Raw genomic sequence first — 23,650 nt, forward strand, 5'->3', positions numbered from 1 at the left:
GCAGCTGTACACACATAAAATCATCACAAGTTTAATCAGCTGTAGAAAATGTGTGTTTCCGTGGTGACAACTCAAAGTTTCACACTGGTTTTCAGACTTCGGGACACATTTACTTCAAAACAATGGGATCTAACTGTTCACCACGTGGCCATGAGGGACAGGGATGCAGTCTCGCTCCCTGCTATAAAATACAGGGCGTGGCTAAAATAAGCCTCCGCCCACAGACTAAAACTCTGTGTTTCTTGAGTGTCACGAAAAGATTAGACGGCACTTTTTTCCATTTAAAAGTTAAACCTCATTTAAATCCAAATTTTCAACTTTACTTTGAACGAAATAAAAAATACCTTAAAAAAAAAGTGTAAATGTGTGGTTTATGGTTTGGGACAGACACCTCCCAATAAAAATCACCCTATAAAGGACGATTTTGCATATATTTTTCTTATTACTATCTCAATGAATGCCTTTGGATTTAAATAGATACTAACATAATCCTAAATATCTATGGTTTGAGTACTTCACGGATTTCTTGAAAAAAAAATTTAACTGCAGGACTGCAGTTTGAAATAATTCAGTAGAATAATGCATATAAATATAATTATATATATATATATATATATATATATATATATATATATCACTGTTGTCAGAAAAAAAATACTTATACCTCCAAAATGGTAACTTTACAGGAGAAGGAAAAAAATCTACTTTTAATGTAAGTGTCACGTGCTCGGATCCAGCCTCGCAAGACAGGGACTCCAATTCCCAGAGTCCTTTGGAGTCTCACGTGACTTCATACTCCCCACCCCACTCCTGGCGGAGATCTAAGTCTCCTGATTATTAAAGACTTCCACCTGTATTAAATTAGATGGGACTCTAAGGTTGGGCTTTTTAGATACCTCTGTCTTTGTCGTTTTGGATATATACCTTTTTGGCCTTGGCTCGGACTGGGATTACGATTTTGTTTTTGTTCTATTGGCAATCGAGTTAATGCAAGTTAATGGAACCAGAATTTAGAATTTTTTCCAAGTCATTTTGAGTCATTTCTTTTAGTCCATTCATCATGAAATTTACACACAATGTAAAGGGTATTTTCAAATTCTCAAAAAACCCGAAAAAGGTCAAAAATGGAGATAGGAGGTTTTGATCCGACAACAGCAATATACATATATATGATTAGGAGTCAAAAATTATGAGTGGCTAGCATTGTGCCGAGTGGCTCTGAAGACCAGGAGCCGCATTACAGAAACTTCTTAAGTCTAAAATCTTATTTTATGCGCTTGGTCACCATGACAACCTTAGTTAGGACTGAAATAAGGAGAGAAGCTATTACAGAACAACAGATCTTCAAGTTCATAATCTTCAGACCAGATAAGACAATGGTACTACAGAAACATCCCAGCTAGACTAAGTCACCTGAAAACTGTCCTAACTTTAAGAACCCCAGAGCGTCTTAACTTCTGTTTTAACCGTCCACTTTTATTGCTTTATGCAGTCACAGGAAGCACAGTTCAGTTTAACTAGCATAACCACGTCACATTTATCCACACAGGGACTTTGACTGAAGACTGAAGAGGTTTTTTAACAGCGTTTAAGAAATCTCAGATGCTACAGACACGATCTCTACTAGTATTACCTTCATGTGTTAATGCTGACGACAACTGGTCAGAAAAAATATTAGTAATGGTGGTGAAAATGAGGAGACTGAGCTAAATGTGTGTCTGTTTATAACACAGCTCACTCAGCTAAAGGGTTTGGGAAACTGAAACTGAAAGTGGAGAGCAGTGACACTGAAAAACAGCAGGGGGAGCTCTTCTTAAGTTAAGGAAGTTGTAATTCAGCCCCAGGTTCCTGACTTATATGAGGAGTTAGTTTGCACTGCTTTCTATTTAGATTTTATACCAAACCTGGCAATTATTACTCAACTAAAGGTCAAAATAACTGTCAGGTTACTTTATTACTAGTATATCTAACAGTGACAGCCCTACTGTGACAGAGCAGCACTGAGGGTCTTGGGGTTAGTGGAGGAAGAATGTACAGGGGAAGCTCAGCGCTGACTGGGTCAGGATGCAGGGGACGACCATCGGTCACACGGGGCATAACGACACGCACTCACAGTGACAGAAAAGACCAGAAAAGTGTGATGCTTACTTTGGAAAGTCTCTTGTGTGACTAGCATGCATGAGAAGAAGAACAAAGAAAATCAGGAAACAGAACAAAACAAAATTCAAATACAGTGCATAAGAAACAGAAACGCTGAATGAGCTGAAACAGTTTCAGTGACAAAGACATTCCAGTTCAAAGAGAGAGAGACAGAGAGAGAGAGAGAGAGAGAGAGAGAGAGAGAGAGAGAGACAAAGAGAGAGAGAGAGACAGAGAGAGAGAGAGAGAGAGAGAGAGAGAGAGAGAGACAGAGAGAGAGAGAGAGAGAGAGAGAGAGAGAGAGAGACAAAGAGAGAGAGAGGAGAGACAAAGAGAGAGAGAGAGAGACAGAGAGAGAGAGAGAGAGAGAAAGAGAGAGAGAGACAGAGAGAGAGAGAGAGAGAGAGAGACAAAGAGAGAGAGAGAGAGAGAGAGAGGAGAGACAAAGAGAGAGAGAGGAGAGACAAAGAGAGAGAGAGAGAGACAGAGAGAGAGAGAGAAAGAGAGAGAGAGACAGAGAGAGAGAGAGAGAGAGAGACAAAGAGAGAGAGAGACAGAGAGAGAGAGAGAGAGAGAGACAGAGAGAGACAAAGAGAGACAGGAGAGAGAGAGAGAGACAGAGACAGAGAAATAGAGATAGAGACAGAGAGAGAGAAAGAGAGAGACAGAGAGAGAGAGAGAGAGAGAGAGACAGACAGAGACATAGAGAGAGAGGGGGGGGGGGATGGGGGAATGTGAGACAGTCTTGTTTATTGTGCATGGGGTGCTGATGACGGTGGAAATGGTCATGCTCTCAGAGTCATATGGAACATGGAAATCTACCCTGGGGAAGTACAGCGCACACATGTTCAGCTTTAAAGCCTGTAAGGAAGCTGTTTCCGGAGATTCCCAAATGCAGAAATTTTCCATCTAACAAATAAAAAGCAGTTCTGCAATCATATTTCTGAAAATTGATTTAAACTGATTTGACCCATCATTCACCACTACAGCACTACTGCCTTTCATTCACTTGCTTTGTTTTCTCTTCTGATAAAGTCACGCGCAGGGCTGTGAAAAAGTATTTGCCCCTCACCTCATTTCTTCTACTTTTGCCAGTTTGTCACACTGAAATGTTTCAGATCGTCCAATTTTAATATAACATAAAGACAACATGAGTAAGCCCAAAATGCAGGGCTTTCAAATGACCATTCCGTTTACTGAAAATTACAGATTTATTCAAAACCTGCATCAACGATGTGAAAAAGTATGTGCCCCCCACCAACCTAATAAGTGGGTGTGGCACCCGTGGCAGTAAAAACTGCAATCAAACATTTGTGAAGGATTTTTGGCCCCAATCTTCACAGAATTGCTGTAATTCGGCCACATTGGAAGGTCTCCGAGTATTATCTGCATGTTTAAGGTGCCCAGTCAGGACTTTGACTCGGTCGTTCCAACACCTTAATCTTTTGTGCTGTTCAGAGGTGGACTTTTGTTCTTCAGATCATTGTCCTGCTGCACGACCCAACTGCGCCTCAGCTTTAGGTCACAAACTGACAGGCAGACAACCTCCTTCAGGATTTTCTCACAGAGAGCAGAATTTATGGCTCCATCGCTTATGACGAGTCGTTGAGGTCCTGCAGAAGCAAAACAGCCCCAGACCATCACACTACCACCACCATGTTTCACTGCTGGTTTGATGTTCTTATGATGGAATGTGGTGTTGGCTTTACATCAGATATAATGGGACCTATGCCTTCCAAACAGTTTCACCTTTGACTCATCTGTCCACAGAATATCCTAAAAAGCCTTCCGGGTTAGCTAGATATTGTTCGGCGAATGCAAGACAAGCGCTGCGTCTTTCTTATTGTGGAATCGTGTACACTGATGTTATCTGAGGCAAGTGAGGCCTCTAGTTCTTTAGATGTTTGTCTGGGTTCCTTTGTGACCTCCTGCATGAGTCATCGATGCGCTCCTGGTGAAATTTTGGCAGGCCAGCCTCTCCTGGGAAGGTTCACCACTGCTTCAAGGTTGCTCCATTTGTGGATAACGGCTCTGTGGTTCTCTGGAGTCCCAGAGCCTTAGCAGTGGCTTTGTAACCCTTTCCAAACTTGCAGATTTCAGGGACTTTGCTTCGCATCTGTATTTGAATCTCATTACAACGTGGCATCATGTGCTGCTATTTGAGACCTTTTAACCTGCTTCACGTTACCAGACAGGTTCTGTTTTGGGGATGTTCAGACTTTAACAGGTCTGGCAGTCGACACGCCTGGGTGTGGATGGTGAAACTGAACCCAACAGTAAAAAGCATTTGGTCTTTGGTCAACTGGTTGTTTTAGTAGCTAAGGGGGCAATTATTTTTACACAAAGGGGCCAGGCAGGGCTGGACAGCATATTTCCTTGAATAAATGGAATCATCGTTTAAAAACAGCATTTTTTGTTTACGTTTTAAAAAAAATAAATAAATCGAATGTGCAAAAATAGAAGAAATTGGGAGGGGGCAAATACTTTTTCACAGCACCATAAGTCAGTCCTGGCTGAAAGTGAAAGGCATTACATTTACAGATCATTAAAGGAGCTCCTTGAGGCAGCCAAGATATAAAACACTGCATATAAGCAGACGCTAATTGATACTGTTCGAAAGTCTGGAATCAATTGATATTATTGATGATTATAGATTACAGCAATGAATGTGTCTTTCCTCATTATAACTGATCAATGATCTGAAACTGCGAGTGGCTCGTGTGGAGAAAATGCCATCGGGAATAATATGATCAATTAATGTAGCTTTTTAATATTGTGTTGTCGTGAGGGCTTTTCACATAGATTTCTATGGAATAAAAAGGAGGCAACCTTTAATGCACTGATACTTTAACTCCTGTACACTTTCCTATTAAACACTCATGCAAAGAAGACGAAGAGGAAGGCCAGAATATGGATCCATCATGTGGAATCAGCGACGTCACTTTAAACAGCCCATTCTGCTGAAGTTAATACCCGACTCGCAGCTGAAGCGCTTGCTGAAAACTTGCCTTTTTCTTTTGGTGGGTTTTTAAAAAGGCCTGAGGGGTCTGGCGCCCCCCTGTGGCACAAAAGGAAATTGACCTTGATGTAAAATTCTGGTGAGGGCTTTAAACTCGGAATGTTCTGACAGTTACAGGCATGTGCAAAAGTTTGGATGCCCCTGGTCAAACGACATGTTTTGTTGATTTTCACATCCATTAAACAATGTTTACTCACTGAATTTATGGGGGAAAACATAAGATGTAATTTGTGCAAAATTTATTTTATATTTCATATTATCCCCCCCCCAATATTTTAAAATAGAAACTGTGCTCAAAATTGTCGGTGCTGTCTAAGAAAAACATATTTTTTTATTTCGTTATTTTTCTACCTCATTTGAGCAGCTGCCCTTCATATTGAGGGGGAATTTCACAGTGAATGGACCAACAGAAACACTGTTGGAATGAAATCTATTTACCTTTATTTAGATATTCAAATCTAAGTTTTGCCCTCTGCTGCTCATTTTGGAGATGCTCGGTTTTCTTTGGACAGCGATGATTTACGGAAAAATCAACATAACATGTCATTTGACCAGGGGTGTAAAAACATTTGCACACGATTCTGAGTTATTATATATTTTTGTATATAAAAGAACAAAAATGTGAATATAGAAAGTGATTCCAGACTTTAGAACAGTACGTCACTGTTTAATCTGTATGTGTGTGTGTGTGTGTGTCAGTGTGTGTGTGGGTGTATTTGTGTGTATTTGTGGCTGTGTGTGTGTGTATTTGTGTGTGTGTGTGTGCGTATGTGTTTTTGTGTATTTGTGTGTGTGTGTGTGTGTGTGTGCATGTGTGTTTGTGTATTTGTGTGTGTATGTGTTTGTGTGTTTGTGTATTTGTGTGTGTGTGTGTTTGTGTGTGTGTGTGCGTGCGTATGTGTGTGTGTGTGCGTGTGTGTGTGTTTGTGTATTTGTGTGTGTGTGTGTGTGTTTGTGTATTTGTGTGTGTGTTTGTGTATTTGTGTGTGTGTGTGTGTGTGTGTTTGTGTATTTGTGTGTGTGTGTGTGTGTGCGCGTGTGTGTGTGTGTGCGTGCGTTGATGCTGACCTTGGAGTTCTTGCCGCCGCTGCGCGTGCTGGTGTGGACGGACTGGCTGTAGGTGCGCTGGACGGCCTGCTCGGGGGTGGAGGGGGATTTATCAGAGGAGTGATCGGAGCCCTTCTCCACCATGTTCTCTCCCTCAGGGCTCTGGGGGGTGGGCGAGCGAGAGCGTTTGCGGAGGACGGGCGAGCAAGTAGGTGTGCTCCGGTTCGAGTTACTGGCAGTGCTGAGAGAGACAAAGAGACAGAGACAGAGAGACAGAGCAAGAAAGAGAGAGAGAGAAAGAGAGAGAGAGAAAGAGAGAGAGAGAGAGAGACAGAGACAAAGAGACAGAGACAGAGAGACAGAGCAAGAAAGAGAGAGAGAGAGAGAGAGAGAGAGACAAAGAGACAGAGAGAGAGAGAGCAAGAAAGAGAGAGAGAGAGAGAGAGAGAGAGAGACAAAGAGACAGAGCAAGAAAGAGAGAAAGAGACAGAGAGAAAGAGAGAGAGAGAGAGAGAGAGAGACAAAGAGACAGAGACAGAGAGACAGAGCAAGAAAGAGAGAGAGAGAGAGAGAGAGAGAGAGAGAGAGAGAGAGAGACAAAGAGACAGAGACAGAGAGAGAGAGCAAGAAAGAGAGAGAGAGAGAGAGAGAGAGAGAGAGAGAGACAAAGAGGCAGAGCAAGAAAGAGAGAAAGAGACAGAGAGAAAGAGAGAGAGAGAGAGAGAGAGAGACAAAGAGACAGAGACAGAGAGACAGAGCAAGAGAGAGAGAGAGAGAGAGAGAGAGAGAGAGAGAGAGACAAAGAGACAGAGACAGAGAGAGAGAGCAAGAAAGAGAGAGAGAGAGAGAGAGAGAGAGAGACAGAGCAAGAAAGAGAGAAAGAGACAGAGAGAAAGAGAGAGAGAGACAAAGAGACAGAGCAAGAAAGAGAGAAAGAGACAGAGAGAAAGAGAGAGAGAGAGAGACAAAGAGACAGAGCAAGAAAGAGAGAAAGAGACAGAGAGAAAGAGAGAGAGAGACAAAGAGACAGAGAGACAGAGCAAGAAAGAGAGAGAGAGACAGACAGAAACAAAGAGACAGAGAGACAGAGCAAGAAAGAGAGAGAGAGAGAGAGAGAGAGAGACAGAAGGGGGGGGGGGGGGGTGTCAGTCTCATCGCCTCCTCTAAGCTGAAAACACTGTTTATATTTTTCATTGTCATTTTCACATCAATACAGTAAATTCCACCAGCGCTGTTACCACCTAAATCACATCAACTGAGATCCATACAACTGTTTACACAAAGTAAATAACGTTCAGGCAGAGCAGGTCGACTCAGCGCTGCTCATACAGCCTCCTTATTCCACCCGCTTTGTTTCTGCAGGTCTATTTAAAGCACTTTCATCCAACCAGCGCGAGAGAAGCTGATTCAGTCACATGTCCTTAGACAAGCCTGTCTGTGTTCGTGTAGTTTCAGTGGCAGTCAGAAAAAGAGAAATTCACAAGAGCATAAATAACCAGAACAGCTACGAGATACGACAAACAAGCACGGCACACTTTCATACCGTTTACACGAGGTTCCACTTTAAAAAAGACAAGGACATACTAAACTGAACTGACACGCGTATGAACCGTTCCTAGAGGAGGCGCTGTAGAGCACGCAAAAAAACACAGACAAAAACTTCAACAATCACCTCAAAACTGGGCAAAAACCACCACCATGACCAAAACAGCCTAGTGCTGCTTTCATAACACACACAGACACACAGCCGTCTACAGTGCACAGCAGCAGCATCTATCACCATCATCACCATCACCATCATCATCATCATAACATATAGTGTGTATATAATAACATTATCACAACTTGTTGTTTAGTTATTATAGCATGCAATATTATCACTATTACTACAGTTAGCCTTACCTTAATAACAGCTATAACAGCTATAACTACAACAAAATGCAACAACGACCACGATCACAATCATATTCATTTAAACTAAAATCAATTATTATCAGTGTTATTTTTATTATTACTATTATTACTATTATTACTATTACTATTGGCATTATTGTTTTATTACCTATTTTTCCATCACATCGTCACCTTCATAATAGCAATACTAATAAGTATTATTATTATTATTATTATTGTTATTATCATCATTATCACTGTTATTATGTTAATACAATACCGTTATTACTACTACTGATGATGATAAATATTAAGCTACTATTAATATTATTGTTATGTTATCATCAGTATAAGACATCTTTATTACTAAGTTTTGTAATAGTTATGTAATAAGTAATTAATACATCATATATATTAGTAGTAATTACAGTCATTACTGTATTGCAATAATAATAATTATAGTAATAATAATTATTATTATTGTTTGGATGTAATGGCATAAATATTTGAAAAAGCACACTTTGACTTTTGCAGCAAACCTGCAGGTAAACAGGCCTCAGCTGGCCGTCTGTAGAGAATAATAACAATATTAATAATGATAATAATACAGTTGAGGCTACTTTTACTATTATTCTTATCTCATTATTAACATATATAATTATTAATAAGTGACTGACTGTAAAAGAAGTGTTTGTAATAATATCATTATGACATTGATAATAACAGTAGCAGTAATAATAATAATAATAATAATAATAGTAAAAGAAGAAGACTTTTTTATGGTGTTAATATTCAACAAAAACACACTCCAAGTACATTTGCATCAAACATAAACAGGCCTCAGCTGGCGTCTGTACAGATCGGCACTGTACTGTACTGTACTGTACGTTCTGTCCTCCTCCGTGTTATGAACTTTGGCACAGTTCATCCCTGACACCTGACAAACAAGTAGAATACAGCGGTCAGTACCGAGAGCCAAAGGCCGCGGCCTTATCAACCCACAAAGCGTTCACCTCCGCTCTGTCAGCTCGCAGGAATGTAGGAGGACTGACATTTCACACCGAGCTGTGGACACACTGTGGACGATGGACAAGAACAATGAGGGGCTTTAGTCTGACCGAGGTGTTCCACACCACACGGTCAGTTACCTTTACAGAGGTTAACAGAGCCTAAGTTCCAGAGTCTGGAACCTTTTACAGCACAAACAGCAGCCATATAGAAGAACACCTGCCAGTGTCCATCAGTGACGGCCAGAAATCAAAGGGATGGACATTTTACTCTATTTCCTATTTACCTATAACTCATTTACATGTTATTATAATATGAATTTGATAAAGTCACACTGTCTTTGACTGTCTTTGACTTTGACAAAGTCTACACTGTTGCCACGTTTCTCTGACTTCCAGAGAAGCAAACAGAGTCAGAAGTGCAGATCTGAACTTGGTCATAGAAAATCTACATTTATTACCATCAATAACTATGTAATAATGATGTAATAATTGTATAATTACCTATCGTGTAACGAAATGATTAATTTTAGGCTTGTAAAGACTGCATACACCATGTGTTCCTTAAAGTGGTGGTGATAGGAACCAGGGGTCACTATGTCTACAACCTACACGTGTCTTCTGAGGTTTTATATGTAGTGATGTTGATGGTAAATCTGATGACCAACATATCTTTGGGGACTATTTTGCCTTACAATGCCTTGCACGTAACTCTCCACCCCAAACGGACAGGCTAATACTTCCATAAACTATCATAAATGTCTCAAACATCAAACAATGTGTTTGTAATAATTTCATGCAGTAACTTTCCATGAAGGAGCTTTGACAGGCGTTAAACAGTTTGGACGTCTGGTTCCATTGACCAACACTGTGAACTGTGACTCGGTGAGTTGCTCTACAACGGCACATCACACATCACTGAATGACTGTTTACATTGTGTTAACTGACTTGTGCAAAAAGTCAGCAATCTCACAAAGGGATATAGTTGAAGAACATGTTGTGTAATAAAGATGTAATAATTGTGTAGTTAACGATAAGTTATTATGCACTGTATACGTTTGTATACAAAGTGGTATTTCTGAACAACTTGGAGCCTTAAGCAGGATCCTTTCACCCCCACTTCACTTGAATTCTTTTCTATAGTTCTATAATTCATACTTAATAGGAAAAAATCATCCTGACTATAAACAATATTGAACTCATTTTAATGAGTATGTACTTGGGGCCCCCTGGCACATCAGGAGCCCTAAGCGACTGCTTATACTGTGTAGCGCTTACAGACCACATACTGCTGGTTTCACCAGTTGCAAGGCCTGCATATGAATCTGAAGGGGTCAACACTGTCCCCAAGCTGTCCATCTTGAAAATACACTCAGTTGCTCTGAAGCCACCAGTGTGAAAGATCCTGTCGCCCTTTCCCCTCGTTTTCTCCTTCCTTCTCTCTCCTATCCCCCCCACCCCCACAGCTGTGTCCTCCCGTCACCTCCCTCCCTCACTGCGAACCACAGAAACGGCGCCAAGCTCAGTCTTAATTATTAATGGGCTGCACATGAACCAAGAGCCGGCAAGCTGGAGAGGAAAACAGCACGGGAGGAAGAGGAAAAAGCAACAACTGCATCTAAAAAAGTCTCTTTGTTATCAGTAACATGAATTGTTACAATTGACTAATATTCTATATAATATGTCCTCAATTATTGGTCAAAATAATCTACACTATATTGCCAAAAGTATTCACTCGTCTGGCTTCACACACATATGAATTTGAGTGAGATCCCATTCTTAATCCATAGGGGTTAATATGATGTCGGCTCACCCTTTGCAGCTATAACAGCTTTAGCTCTCCTGGGAAGGCTTTCCACAAGGGTTAGGAGTTTGGTTATGGGAATTTTTGACCGTTCTTCCAGAAGCACATTTGTGAGGTCAGACACTGATGTTGGATGAGAAGGTCTGGCTCACAGTCTCCACTCTAATTCATCCCAAAGGTGCTCTATCAGGTTGAGGTGCAGGCCAGTTAAGTTCTTCCACATCAAACCTGCTCGTCCATGTCTTTATGGACCTGATTTGTGCACTGGTGCGCAGTCATGTTGGAACAGGAAAATCTCTTGGTGCTGAAGCGTTAAGAGCTCCTTTCACTGGAACTAAGGGGCCGAGCCCAACTCCTGAAAAACAACCCCACACCATAATCCCCCCGTCCACCAAACTTTACACTCAGCACAATGCAGTCAGACAAGTACCGTCTCCTGGCAACCGCCAAACCCAGACTCGTCCATCGGATTTCCAGACGGAGAAGCGTGATTGGTCACTCCAGAGAACACATCTCCACTGCTCTAGAGTCCAGTGGTGGCACTTTACACCACTGCATTAAACACTTTGTATTGTGCTTGGTGATGTGAGGCTTGGATGCAGCTGCTCGGCCATGGAAACTCATTCCATGAAGCTCTCTACGCTGTTCTTGAGCTGATCTGAAGGCCACATGAAGTTTGGAGGTCTGTAGTGATTGACTCTGCAGAAAGTCGGTGACCTCTGCGCACTATGCCCCTCAGCATCCGCTGACCGCTCTGTCATTTTACGTGGCCGACCACTTCGTGGCTGAGCTGCTGTCGTTCCCAATCGCTTCCACTTTGTTATAATCCCACTGACAGTTGACTGTGGAATATTTAGTAGTGAGGAAATTTCACGACTGGACTTGCTGCACAGGTGGCGTCCGATCACGGCACCACGCTGGAATTCACTGAGCTCCTGAGAGCGACCCATTCTTTCACTAATGTCTGTAGAAGCAGTCTGCAGGCCTAGGGGCTCGGCTTTATACACCTGAGGCCATGGAAGTGATTGGAACACCTGAATCCAATGATTTGGATGGGTGAGTGAAAACTTTTGGAAATATAGTGTATATATCACCTATCTAGTGTATATCCTTCAGTCACATTTGTGTATCCAGTATATTTTTTTTACAGTTAATCAAATCTATAACAGAGCTGAACTGAATCATGGTGAAAGTGAACCGTTTCTATGGAATCATCATTTCTTCCAGATCCCTGTCTAATTCAATGGGTAAGATACAAATTAATTCAGAGTGGCTTAAGTTAACGATAGAAAAACTTATACCCTGATTTTCCGTACAGTGGTAGTGATAGGAAAAGTGGCTTAGGAAATGGATGGATGGATGGATGGATGGATGGATGGATGGATGGCTGGATGGATGGATGGATGGATGGCTGGATGGATGGATGGATGGGAACCCCCATGTGTCTCAGATTTTTCCTTTGCAATCCGCCAATAAACTCACAGAATAAGACGCAACATAAACGATGATGTAAAGCTTTTTTTTTACATCGCGCCACTTTACCTGAAAACATGAACATGCATCATTTAGAAGATGAAGAATATTTAAATCCTTTATTTTGTCAAGCATGTATTTGGTTTCAGCGCCGCTGTCTGTTTCCAGACATGCTCAGACTGAGAAACCCAAAAGAAATCGGAGTGAGAGTTCACAGCACTGAGGAATCTGATCACTGAGCTAAAATCCAGCCTCTTTTCCAGATTCCTTAATTGGATTTCTAAACTTTACTCAGAACGAAGAATTTACTCAGATTAAATGGAACGTAAAAATAAATAAACAAATAAAAAAATAATGACCAAACAATCGTTTCAGTATTCGAGTACTTGAGTACCCCTCCACATCCCGACTATGTGCCAGCTGCTCACACACATACACCTCTACGGACATGCTGACCTTTCCCTCCCCGCAATCAGTGTCACCGGCAAAGGTCACAGGTCCAGTCGGCGGAGGCAGTTAAGTAAAGCTCTGCGGCCGAGCTGGAGCGCTGAGGAACATCGCTTTGATTAAACTCCAGCAAGGGGAATGGGAGGCTCCAGTAGCAGCAGATTAGAGGATCGTATTCAGAGCGGTTTCATTAGCATCCAGCGGGACGCAGCTCTCATAAAACTCATCGCTTAGATTATTTACATCGACATTTACACGGAGTGCCACTATAAGAGCAGTAAAGCCTTTCAACTGCAGCGGTGTGATAAACGATCAGGCCTCGGTTACAAGAGCAATATAATGCACTCAGCACTCTCAGAGAAAACGACTTTTCAGAGCGCAAACTCTGCCGCTGGGTCGTGCCCACAAGGGCACTTTCATACGCCAATGTTTGGCCACCTCTGGTCAAATTACACCTACCTTTTGTGAAGATCTCAGTCAAAAGCGGCATGAGCACAAACGATAGAACTCGCCCCCTAGGCAGGATCAACTGTGAGACGCCAAAAAGTCAAGTCGTTCAATACAATCTGAAGCTCTGGCCACTCCTGGCATGTTTCTGTTGATCTTCTGAGAAAAATCCTCTACAGTGAACACACTTCACGTCTACGGAGAAAACGAACTCGATTTCCCAGAATCCCCTGGGTAATCACGTGCTCACGACACTTTCTGCCTACCCTCTGGACACTTACGTGGACTCGATATCCCAGAACACAACGGGAGATCAGCCGACTTCGGATTCTCCCCCACGGAGAATCCCCAAAGGTATCATTTATTCATGGCAATGACTGAGCGTTTCTCTGACTGTCTTCCTGTGTGTGATCTTTGTTTCGTTTTCCTACGATTCCGATTTTGGATTTCCCTTTTTGCTTTGTCGGCTTGGAAACTTCGGCCTTTGTGTTCTGATCCCTGTGCTTTGGTTACGACGATGACTTTGGACTGCCCCTTTGGTTTGTTTGCTCCCGCTGCTCTCTTTCTGTTTTGACCTTGATGCGCGTTATGGGATTATGACTCTGGGTGTGAGTGATTCCATTAAAACCTATGATTCTTTTAAAGTCTGTGAGCGTCTGAGTTCTGTGACCGCGTTACATAATACTCAGTTACTGTTGATTTGCTGAATTTAAGTTTAAGTGATTTATTAATCCCACAAACGGGGAAATTCCACCTCCTCATTTAACCCATCCGTGAAGTGAAACACCACATACACACTAGTGAACACACACACACTAGGGGGCAGTGAGCACACTTGCCCAGAGCGGTGGGCAGCCCTATCCACAGCACCCGGGGAGCAGTTGGGGGTTAGGTGTCTTGCTCAAGGACACCTCAGTCATGGACTGGGGATTGAACCGGCAACCTTCCAGTCACAGGGCCAGTTCCCTAACCTCCAGCCCACGACTGCCGCCTAACATATTGAGAGAAAAAAACAAAAAACAAAAACAAATTGTGGCATGTTTTCAATTTTATGCTTTATTTTTTACCCCAAATGTTAAACTAAGCAAAACAAATAAAAAAGATGCCATAAAATGTGTCATATTTACATGTCGAAATACAGACGTCTTGCTATGGTTTGCATGAAATAAATGAATACATGAACAATGTTTTTAAACTAAAGTAAGTAAATGAGATTTTTTGTTGCTGGGGGCTGGGGGCTGTTACCATGGTAACTCAGTTAACTGAGGCCTAGATACAAGGGTTCCTTATCACACACTGAAGCAATGATTAGGGATATAGGGGTTAGGGATAGCACTGACTTCGCTTGATTCCAGCCTGTACATCAGTGTCACATGAACTGCTGATAGAAAATAAACTGAAATAAAGTCTGTTAATGTGATGCAGTGTTGCATTCATAATAAACTGATGCGCATTTTAACTGGACTGATTTTAGAATCAGAATCAACTGTGATACTATTCAGTAAAACACACTTCCATTTCTTTTTTGGCCAAAAACAAAAGTCTCAAACTTCATCCAAGTGCTTGTTATTCTATTTTTATTGTCTACATTCGGCTACCGTGTAAAAAGCTCCTTCACCGTATTTTAAAAACAGCTGAATTCTACCATTTTGCCTCAAACTCAATAGTAATGTTTTTAAGAAATTTTAGGATGCACTGAATCATTGCTGACCAAAGAGTAGCTCAGCCAGTTTGCACTGAAGTCCATGTAGTTACTGAATTATAAGCCTTAGTATGTAACAAGCCTGGGATTTTAAGGGGTTAAGTTCTAGCTATTAACCACACTGTTGGAAAGGTTCTGTGCAGGTATGTTTTTCGTTCATCAAGCTACAAACAGTGTAAACGTTCTCTCAAAGGTTCTACAGTGCTTTTATGGTCCGATTGTGATCCTTAAATCAGTTTTTCCAGGTGAAAAGTTCGTATTTGTACCTTTTCATAACAATGTTTTCAAACAGAACAATAAAGTAAAAGTCCTGGAGACGAGACGGGGTGCATGGAGTGATGTTCCCTGACTACAGGTACTGAGATGGACCCTTGAGGGTCCCACCCCAGTGACAAGAGGGTCCAATCTCCAACCTATATCAATGTTAAAACATGATTCTGGGTCAAAAGATGGTGAGTTTTAAAAAGAAAATATTGTTAAATCACTTACAGGACTTCACTCTCAGAAATAAAGACAGTAAACTGTCAGAGGCAGAAGCCCCCTCGTCACTGAGGTGGTACCTTCAAGGCTACATCTCAGTCAGGGAACATAATTCAACCATAATCCACTGACATGATGTTCTAAGCTGGACTCCACACCCTCTGTCTCATCTCCAGGCTATTCTTTTACTGTTCTGTTTTAATACATTGGAACATGAAAAGGTACAAATACGAACTTTTCACCTGGAGAAACTGATTTAAGGTTCACAATCAGACCTTAGAACCACTGTAGAACCTCTGAGGGCACATTTACCTTGTTCACAAATAAAACGTACCTGCACAGAACCTTCATTTCCAACAGTGCAACCAAACAATTTCCTAAAGCATCTGAACTGGACGAATTCAGTGTGGTCAGAAATGTACCCCTTGAGCAATGACAGAGCAGTGATATACAACCACCTGGTCAGAACACGCTTCCCACCCATACTGCCGTTACACAAGCAATTGCGGGAACACGAGTTTATCCTCAATCAGCCCATGACGCTTTCTCTCTATTTTTACTGTTTCATTTTTAATAGCCCACTAAAAGCTGGTGACAGGTGGGATTCGTGCTGACACTCGCCTGAGTGGGAGGTTCTAGCAAGCAAGGGCATCTGAGAATGTGTGTTTGCGTGTTTGGAGTGGGTGGGCGCTGCGTCGTTGAAGAACACCTCCGCAGTGACAGTGTCGCCGTCACTCACCCTGTGGCTTTTCTGATTCATCAGCGGTGAAGCCCCTGAATAGCAGCACTGCAGGTTCACTCCCACCTCTGTGTGAGAGTGACCCAGAGTATGTGGCACGTATTACACTATCATCACTAGGGCTGCACAACGTGGGGGAAAAAACGATGGGCGATAATTGCAGAGATACCAATGTCATCCACTGGTAATACTTCACTTGAGCCCTGCTACATAACATTAAGCATTAAAACATTTCTAATGTGTCAGAGGAGAGACATCAAGCCTAAATATTAGACCTGTAATGGCTATTGATGTTGTGGTCCAATGACGAAAAGGACTTATGGAACATGTATATCGCTGCTGTTGGAACAAAACCTCGCATCTCCATTTTTGTCATTTTTCGTTTTTTTTATATTTTGGAAGCACCTGTTGACCTTCACACTGTGTGCAAATTTCATGATGAACAGACCAAAGGAAATGGCCCAAAATGACATGGAAAGACGTCTGGTTCCATTGACTTACATTAAAAGTACAGTAGGTTTTTTCCTTCTCCTGTAAAGTTACCATTTTCGAGATACGAGGATTTGATCCGACAGCAGTGATGTGATGCAACAATCATAGCAGTGAAGGAAGGTCTGAAAGTCCTAATAGGGAACAGAGTGAAAGCAGGATAAAAACATTGATGACAATGAGGACCACTGAGCTCTCCATCCAAGGTGATGATGTATAAGCGGTGGATCAATAACAACAAATGACCTGGTCAAGAAATACGACACAAAATGGCACAACAAGGACGAAGGAGTCAACCATTGAAAAGACCTTCAAATGTAACGATGTGTCCCTACAAACAAAGGTCAGCCCAGGCTGTGGTCTGCTCTGTGGCCCTTAGCCCTCTGTTTTGCACGTTCTGGTCTAGGGGTAAGGTGTCCCGATTTTTGTAGAGATAGAGGGGAAGGGCGAAGTGTTCGGCCTCCAAACAGAGGTTTTTCAGAGACTCCAAACAGCAAAAATGGGCAAAATGACTGAAAAACGACCAAATAAACCCACAAATGTGAGAATTTTCTCTGTTAAAAAATTATGATAACCACTGTTTCATCTTAGTTTAATGAGGTTTCAATGTATTATGGTCCTATTCTTCATAGCAAGCATTAAAAATCCCTAATAGTACACTAATGTCTCGGTATCTACTGTAGAATTTCAAACCCTCGGGATCCAAGGAGCCAGCCTGTTGTCTGTAGGGTGAAGTTTACTGCTGGCCCGTAAGACATTGGGCTAACACAGTTAAATAGCTGGACTGATGCCAAGACTGGACCCAGCTCATACAGGACAAGTAACAGGTGTGACAAACACGGCCATATAGGGATAAACAAGAATAGACAGAAGACTGTTCTACATACAGTCACAGCACAGAACACACAATACAGAATATGTAACACAGATACAGCCCAATTCAAAACAATCAATTCCTTCACTAGCTAGCTAACTTTCCCATTCCACCTTAAATAGTCCAGGAATTCTGACAACTGAAGCGTCAGAATGTAACTGCTGCACCATTTAAGGTGGAATGGGAAAATTTGAATGAGAATCTGGTGAATATCTGACTTCAGCTTCATATCACTGAAGAATTAGGGGTGGGTGATAATAAATAATTGCCCCCTTCTTTGAAGGCATATGATCCCTAAATGTAACTAAAGCCCAGCAGTGAGGAGCTGAACTTTCCCCTGAACTGTCACTGAAGACGGGCAGGGTCGCCCACAGAGCAGCGCCAGTAGCTGTTAATGAAGTGATGCTCTTTTATTTGAGGGTCTCATTTCATAGAGGAAGATTTCAACCGCTACGCACTATAACTCAGTTCCAAGGGGTAAGGGTGACACTCAAAAACAAGGGGTAGGGGTAAAAAGAAGAAATAGGATTGGGCCTTGATGTCAGTGAAGACTTGAGAGTAAAACGGTTCCATGGATTAAGGATTAACACTCTGGAATCCAGTTCGAATCCAGGAATCCAGGTGGGGCCTCATCTTTCTGGTGGTTGGTTTAAGAGGTAAAACCACTTCCTTCAATCCTGCAGACTCACAGTTCCTTTCCTCAGCTAGTCAAGGACAACATGCTCCACCAATAAGAGTCTTCGAGCAATGACTTCTCGGGGAGCGGCTTTACGCCTCTTGTCGCCCAGAGCGCTGATCGCTCCAAGACTGACCTGACTGTTGGTTGTCATGGTTTCACTGATGCCAAGCACAGATGTGTTTCCACTAAAACACAAAATCCTGGCGAGGACTCGCTTGTGTGGTTATTTTTATTTAATCAGTCAGTTTGTGACAGTACAGGACGTTGCGATTCCTCTCTATTGTCGGCAAAAGCACCATCACCATTATTCCATCTCTAGTAGGAACAATTATCTAGGAACCGAAAGCAGAGCGTATTGTTTTACAGTCGCTTCACTCCTTACTTGCGTAAAGTTAAACTCTGCTCAGTGTTGCTGTAGTGTGGACTCCGCCCACTCCGCATCACCAACGTTCGCGCCGCCTCCTATCGCCGGAAATTCGCCAGCTCTCACTGAACATATATGACCTCCAGCCGCCTTGTCACATTGCGGCACTGCTGGTGTAAATGCAGGGTTAGGGTTTTTTCACACTTTCCAGGAGGGTCTTATTATTTCTGGACCACAGGCAGGTCCTCTGGACCACTCCAGGCCTCAAAAACAGCTTTCACACTTGACCATGTACCAAACCCACAGAGAAAGCGTTCCTGACTCTGGATAAAGCTCTAGTGTAAAGACACCCTTAACATCTACATCTGTAAGCAAATTATAAGTTCCTTCGAATGAGAGTGTCCACCAAAGTTCATTTAATGTAAACAGATGGTTTCTTGACCAGATCAAGTCTCGTCTCTCACTCGAAGGCCAGATAACCAAACCGCGGCTCATTGTGGACGCAATACGAGAAAAACCAATTTGGAAAAGACTGGTATCTGGCTTGATTCTGGAGAAACACTATCCATAGGGTCACCAGGAGTCACCAAATAAAACTGATAGAACTTCATAATACTATTAATACTAATTAAGAAGCTGAATTCAGTGCATGAAAAAAATCCCCTTGATTCACAATGAAGAGATGGCACTAGTTTGTCTAGTATGATCCGAACAAGTTCAGAACACCGTACGTGAACCCTGCTACGACAGATTGTGTGTCTTGTTACCACTACCAGCTATGCCATGACAACAAAAATGAAGGTATAATGACCAGTAATGGTAACATGACACGGTTATATTACTGAAGCAACTCCTAACAGAATGTGCCATCTGCCATTGCATGCTTATAACACGGTTATGCCAATGTAATTCAAGAAAAAGTGTCACCAACAACGCTTGCTCATGCTATATTCAACACTTGGCTGTCCATTTCTTTGTATGGGGTAGTGGAGTGATTGAGTAGTTCCAGTATAATGGACTACTGTTAGCTAATACTATCAAAACAGCTCATTTCAAAGCTTAGTAGTGGTCCTAAAATACCGATCAGGTTTTGCATCATTTTAGCATTTTTTTTCCAATATCGGCATTGGGGCAAAAAAAATCATGCCATCTCTGACAATGAAGGCATTGAAAAGCACATAAATGCACACAGCAACTCCAGCATGGAGTCATTTTTACCCCAGGATTTTGATCTTGAGTGGCACTTTTCCGATTTTCAGATGTCCTACACCAGCCAACCCACAAATTCATTCCTGCTCAAATATTCAGGCGTAACTGGAGAAAGACTGACATGACTGAGATGCTTGGATGCTTTAAAAAAAGGAAAGAAAAGCAGCACAATCAGCGGCATTTTACACACTGCTGAGTATTGATCAACCAAAAAAAAAACATCCGAGCAAGAGAGATGCTGCAAAGGAACCCAAAGCCAGGGTGAAAATGCACAAATATGAGCAGTGGCCAAACGGACGCCACACAAACCACATAAGCAATTCAGTTCTTCACATATGGAGGCATTCTGGAGGAAAAGCAAGGTAGCATCCTCGCTCAGAGACAGCCAGCCCCCCTCCACCCCCCACCAACCCCCAAATCACCACATGGAGATGCACCAATGAACGCAGCCCCAGCGGATTCTCTAGCAGGAGATAAAAGCCAATGCAGACGAGAGCAGCATCTTCACCCGATGCACAAGCGAACCCTCGGTTTAATGGAGATACGGACGAACCTGGAAGCCATGAAGGACGGCTAAAAGCGCGGGGCGTCTCTCTGCTTCATTCATCCAGCCTTCGTGCAGCCTGAGGATGGAGTGATGCGGGGGCGGAGCCAAGCGGCCGCACACAAGCTTGCTCGTTGCACATCCCTCCTCTCCTTTTTCCCTCCTTTTCTCCTGTTAACTGGGCATGGAGACTCTCTCTCTCTCTCTCTCTCTCTCTCTGCATAAACAGCCCCAACACCGGGTTGTTCAGTATTCACGCTTTTCATGAATGGAGCCGCGGACGTCAGCAGCGGTGGACGCGTCACTCTAATGCCTCGTTCACTCTGCTCGTCTGCCCTTCCCCCCATACCCAGTCAAGAGCACCATTCCCACCACCACACCCCCGCCCCAATACCACAGTCTGTAAACCCCCCCAGGCTTAGCACTACGGCTGTCTGATATGGACAAAATACCACGGATGCACCGATACAGGAGGCGGGTCGATGCCGATACGCAGTACGCTTTATTTACACGTGTGCTGCTGCTGATGCCTAACCAATACATAATCAATACGTCATCAACAGCAGTTTGAACCACTGATCAACATCTTTCCAATGTCGATATTTTTACTGATTTGACTCTAATATCTTTGGTATACACATCAAACACATCCCAGCTACACAATATATCATTTATTAATCAATATCGTGACATCCAACATCAAAATGGGTTTACTGTGTGCTAATTAAGCTCCAGACGAGTGTTTCTTTGGGTGCTCTTTCTTCCCCACTTCCCCAATTTCCTCCCCAAATCAGTTGCATCCAATTCCACCCACTAGTTAGGATTCCTCCAATTACGCAATGCCACCAGTGCTAGGCGGGTGAAGGCTAACACAGGCGTCAGCTAACAGATGCCTGCACTGGCTAGCATAGCTCTGGGAGATGGGGGAGATGGGGGAGATTGGGGGGGGGGGTTGCATCCTACCCAACCAGAATGATCTCACAATCTCCCACAAATGGAGGTGAAATCCCCCCGTTGTGGGACTAATAATGGTCACTTAATCTAATTAAGCTTTTGTATTGTATCTTTCCAAATAAAATCTGTGATTCTGTCAAGCAGCAGTTCCCAATCCTGGTCTTGGAATATCCCAGCCCTGCATATTCAAGTGCTTTCCCTTCTCTAAAACCCCACTTTAACAATTTTCTCAAAATTAAGAAGATCCTCAGAAAGCAGAGGTCTTCAAATCCAATTTACGGCCCTGGATCTTGTAATTGCTGGTAGGCAGGACATAAAACCCATCATTAGAACTTGGATTCAAGATCTGGATTGGAAAGCTTCTGAGAGGAACCACTTTTGGTCCCGTAAAGAACCATTTTTGTAAATGAGACGTGCTAGTGAGGAAGCATGCATGAGAAGTGTCAGACTGGAGCCGCATAATGACGGCAACTCCAACTGACAATATCAGCAGAGCAGTGAAGAAGAAGCAACGTCAGGGAGCAGAAAGTGTTTCCTGCATTCGCTCACAGGCTGGTTTCTGTACTGAGCCCCTATTCAGGGTGACTGTATGGATTTTTGCCAGGGTCATGGCTCTGTCATGACACGCACACACCCCCTGGGGACTTATGTTTCAGGAAAGATAGATCATCATCTGGGTTGCAAAGTGGCGGCAGGGGGCAGGAAACAGCTCTCATGACGTTTATTGCAGGTTTAACAGCGTTTTACAGCAGAGAAACGTATTTACATATGAAAAAAATCATGAAATTCCATGTTTTGCAAGGGAAAAAAGGGAAAACACCCTCTACAGAGAACACATTTTAATGTATGATTACTATTTAACTGCTGAAGTTACCATATTGCGGAAAAATGAAGCATAAAATCTGCAATCTAAAGCCAATAGCTAGAAATTCAGCACTAAAATCTGTAGAAAAATAAAATGCCATATTTCAGCGTGTTCTCTATACACTCAGAAAAGAAGGTAGGACACTGTCACTGGGGCAGTCCCCCTCTTGTCCTGTGGTGGTAGCCTCAAGGGTACATCCCAGTACCTTTAGTCAGGGAACATAACTGAACCAGAATCCACTGAAATGATATTTTCTAAGTTGTACTGACTCCACACACCCCGCCTCGCCTCCAGGACTTTTACGTTAATGTTCTGATTTAAAACGTTTGGTAATGAAAAGGTACAAATATCTACTTTTCCACTGGGAAAAACTCATGTAAGGTCCACCCCTGGACCTTAAAACCACTGTTGTACCTTTGAGGGTACACTTCCATTGTACCTCGATGATCGAATCATCTACCTGCATGGTACCTTTATTTCTCACAGTAGTCTTGTAGTTACTGAATGATAAGCCTTATGTAATAAGCCTGGTGTTTTACAGGGTTAATGAAATAATACCTCTTTATGGATAAAGCATCTTAATTGTCTGAAGTGTCTGATATATTCAAAGCAGCTTTCTAATCAAAATTTGAAGCCAGCTTGCTTGAAAAACTCTTGGAAGCTCAGCCTGCATGCCTGGTTGGTTGAAGGGGTTCAGTAGATGTAAAAGGTTGGACGCCCCAGTTATGTTGACCCATACTGTGGGCCTTATTTCACAAGCAGTATGTGTAGAGAATGTGTCCTAATCTATATTCTGACCAGACGTTTGAATATGACTGCACATTTTTTGTTATTTAACCACGATGGTGCTTTAAGCTCAGATTCACCAGTTCGGCCTGCATTGCTGTAACACAGTTAAAAAGGAGGCCTCATTCAGAGATTGTGAGTTTGAATCCCATCGCTGCTGCCAAAAAAACAAAGTAGATGCTTATTGATGAATTATCTGCATCAATTTCGCTGACACTGATAAAACCATGGCTTCCCACCACCAGCCAACATTATCAGATAACCGATATATCGATAGGGCTGGAGCATCCGCAAACAGGAAAACGACGGAAACAGAGAGAAACTGAAACTATAACCAACATTTAGCAATGAAACTAAAAACTAAAGGAGCACCGAGAAACTTTCGCGGTAACCCAGTTTCAGTTACGAACGTTTTTCCTACTCCTAAACTGAAGTTACCGAATCTGAAATTTGCTTCTGATTGCCGCAACATGATCAGCATAGAATCCTCACTCAGTTCTGACTCATGTCTGGCCTGTTCGGAGTCCATCTGTGTGTTTTGACTCTGGAGTGACGGGGGCTGGACTGAGTCTCGGCTGGGTCACCGCCACCGCCAGCAGATCAGACCAACACTTCCATAACCGCGAGAACCAAAGCAGCTTTGCACCGACACATGAATTAGGTCCGAGTTATGGCCTTTAAAGGGGAA

The 23,650-nt window shown here is 42.6% G+C and overlaps 1 protein-coding gene across 9 annotated transcripts in view; it reads right to left on the bottom strand.

Moving 5' to 3' along the window:
• Positions 1-23,650, bottom strand: part of gramd1ba (GRAM domain containing 1Ba) — a 182,206-nt gene that overhangs the window by 46,840 nt on the left and 111,716 nt on the right. For 6 of the 9 annotated variants that reach the window (XM_037546947.1, XM_037546942.1, XM_037546944.1 and 3 more), the window contains 2 exons: positions 6,227-6,446; positions 2,149-2,169 (listed from right to left, as the gene is read on the bottom strand). In XM_037546947.1, coding sequence (XP_037402844.1) covers positions 2,149-2,169; positions 6,227-6,446 — 241 coding nt within the window. Of the gene's footprint in view, positions 1-2,148; positions 2,170-6,226; positions 6,447-20,366; positions 20,459-23,650 lie in introns of those variants that run through there. The other 3 variants (XM_037546946.1, XM_037546945.1, XM_037546950.1) reach the window with 2 other exon arrangements.

The sequence above is a fragment of the Pygocentrus nattereri genome, chromosome 18 (genome assembly GCF_015220715.1).
Source record: "Pygocentrus nattereri isolate fPygNat1 chromosome 18, fPygNat1.pri, whole genome shotgun sequence".
Lineage (NCBI taxonomy): Eukaryota > Metazoa > Chordata > Actinopteri > Characiformes > Serrasalmidae > Pygocentrus > Pygocentrus nattereri.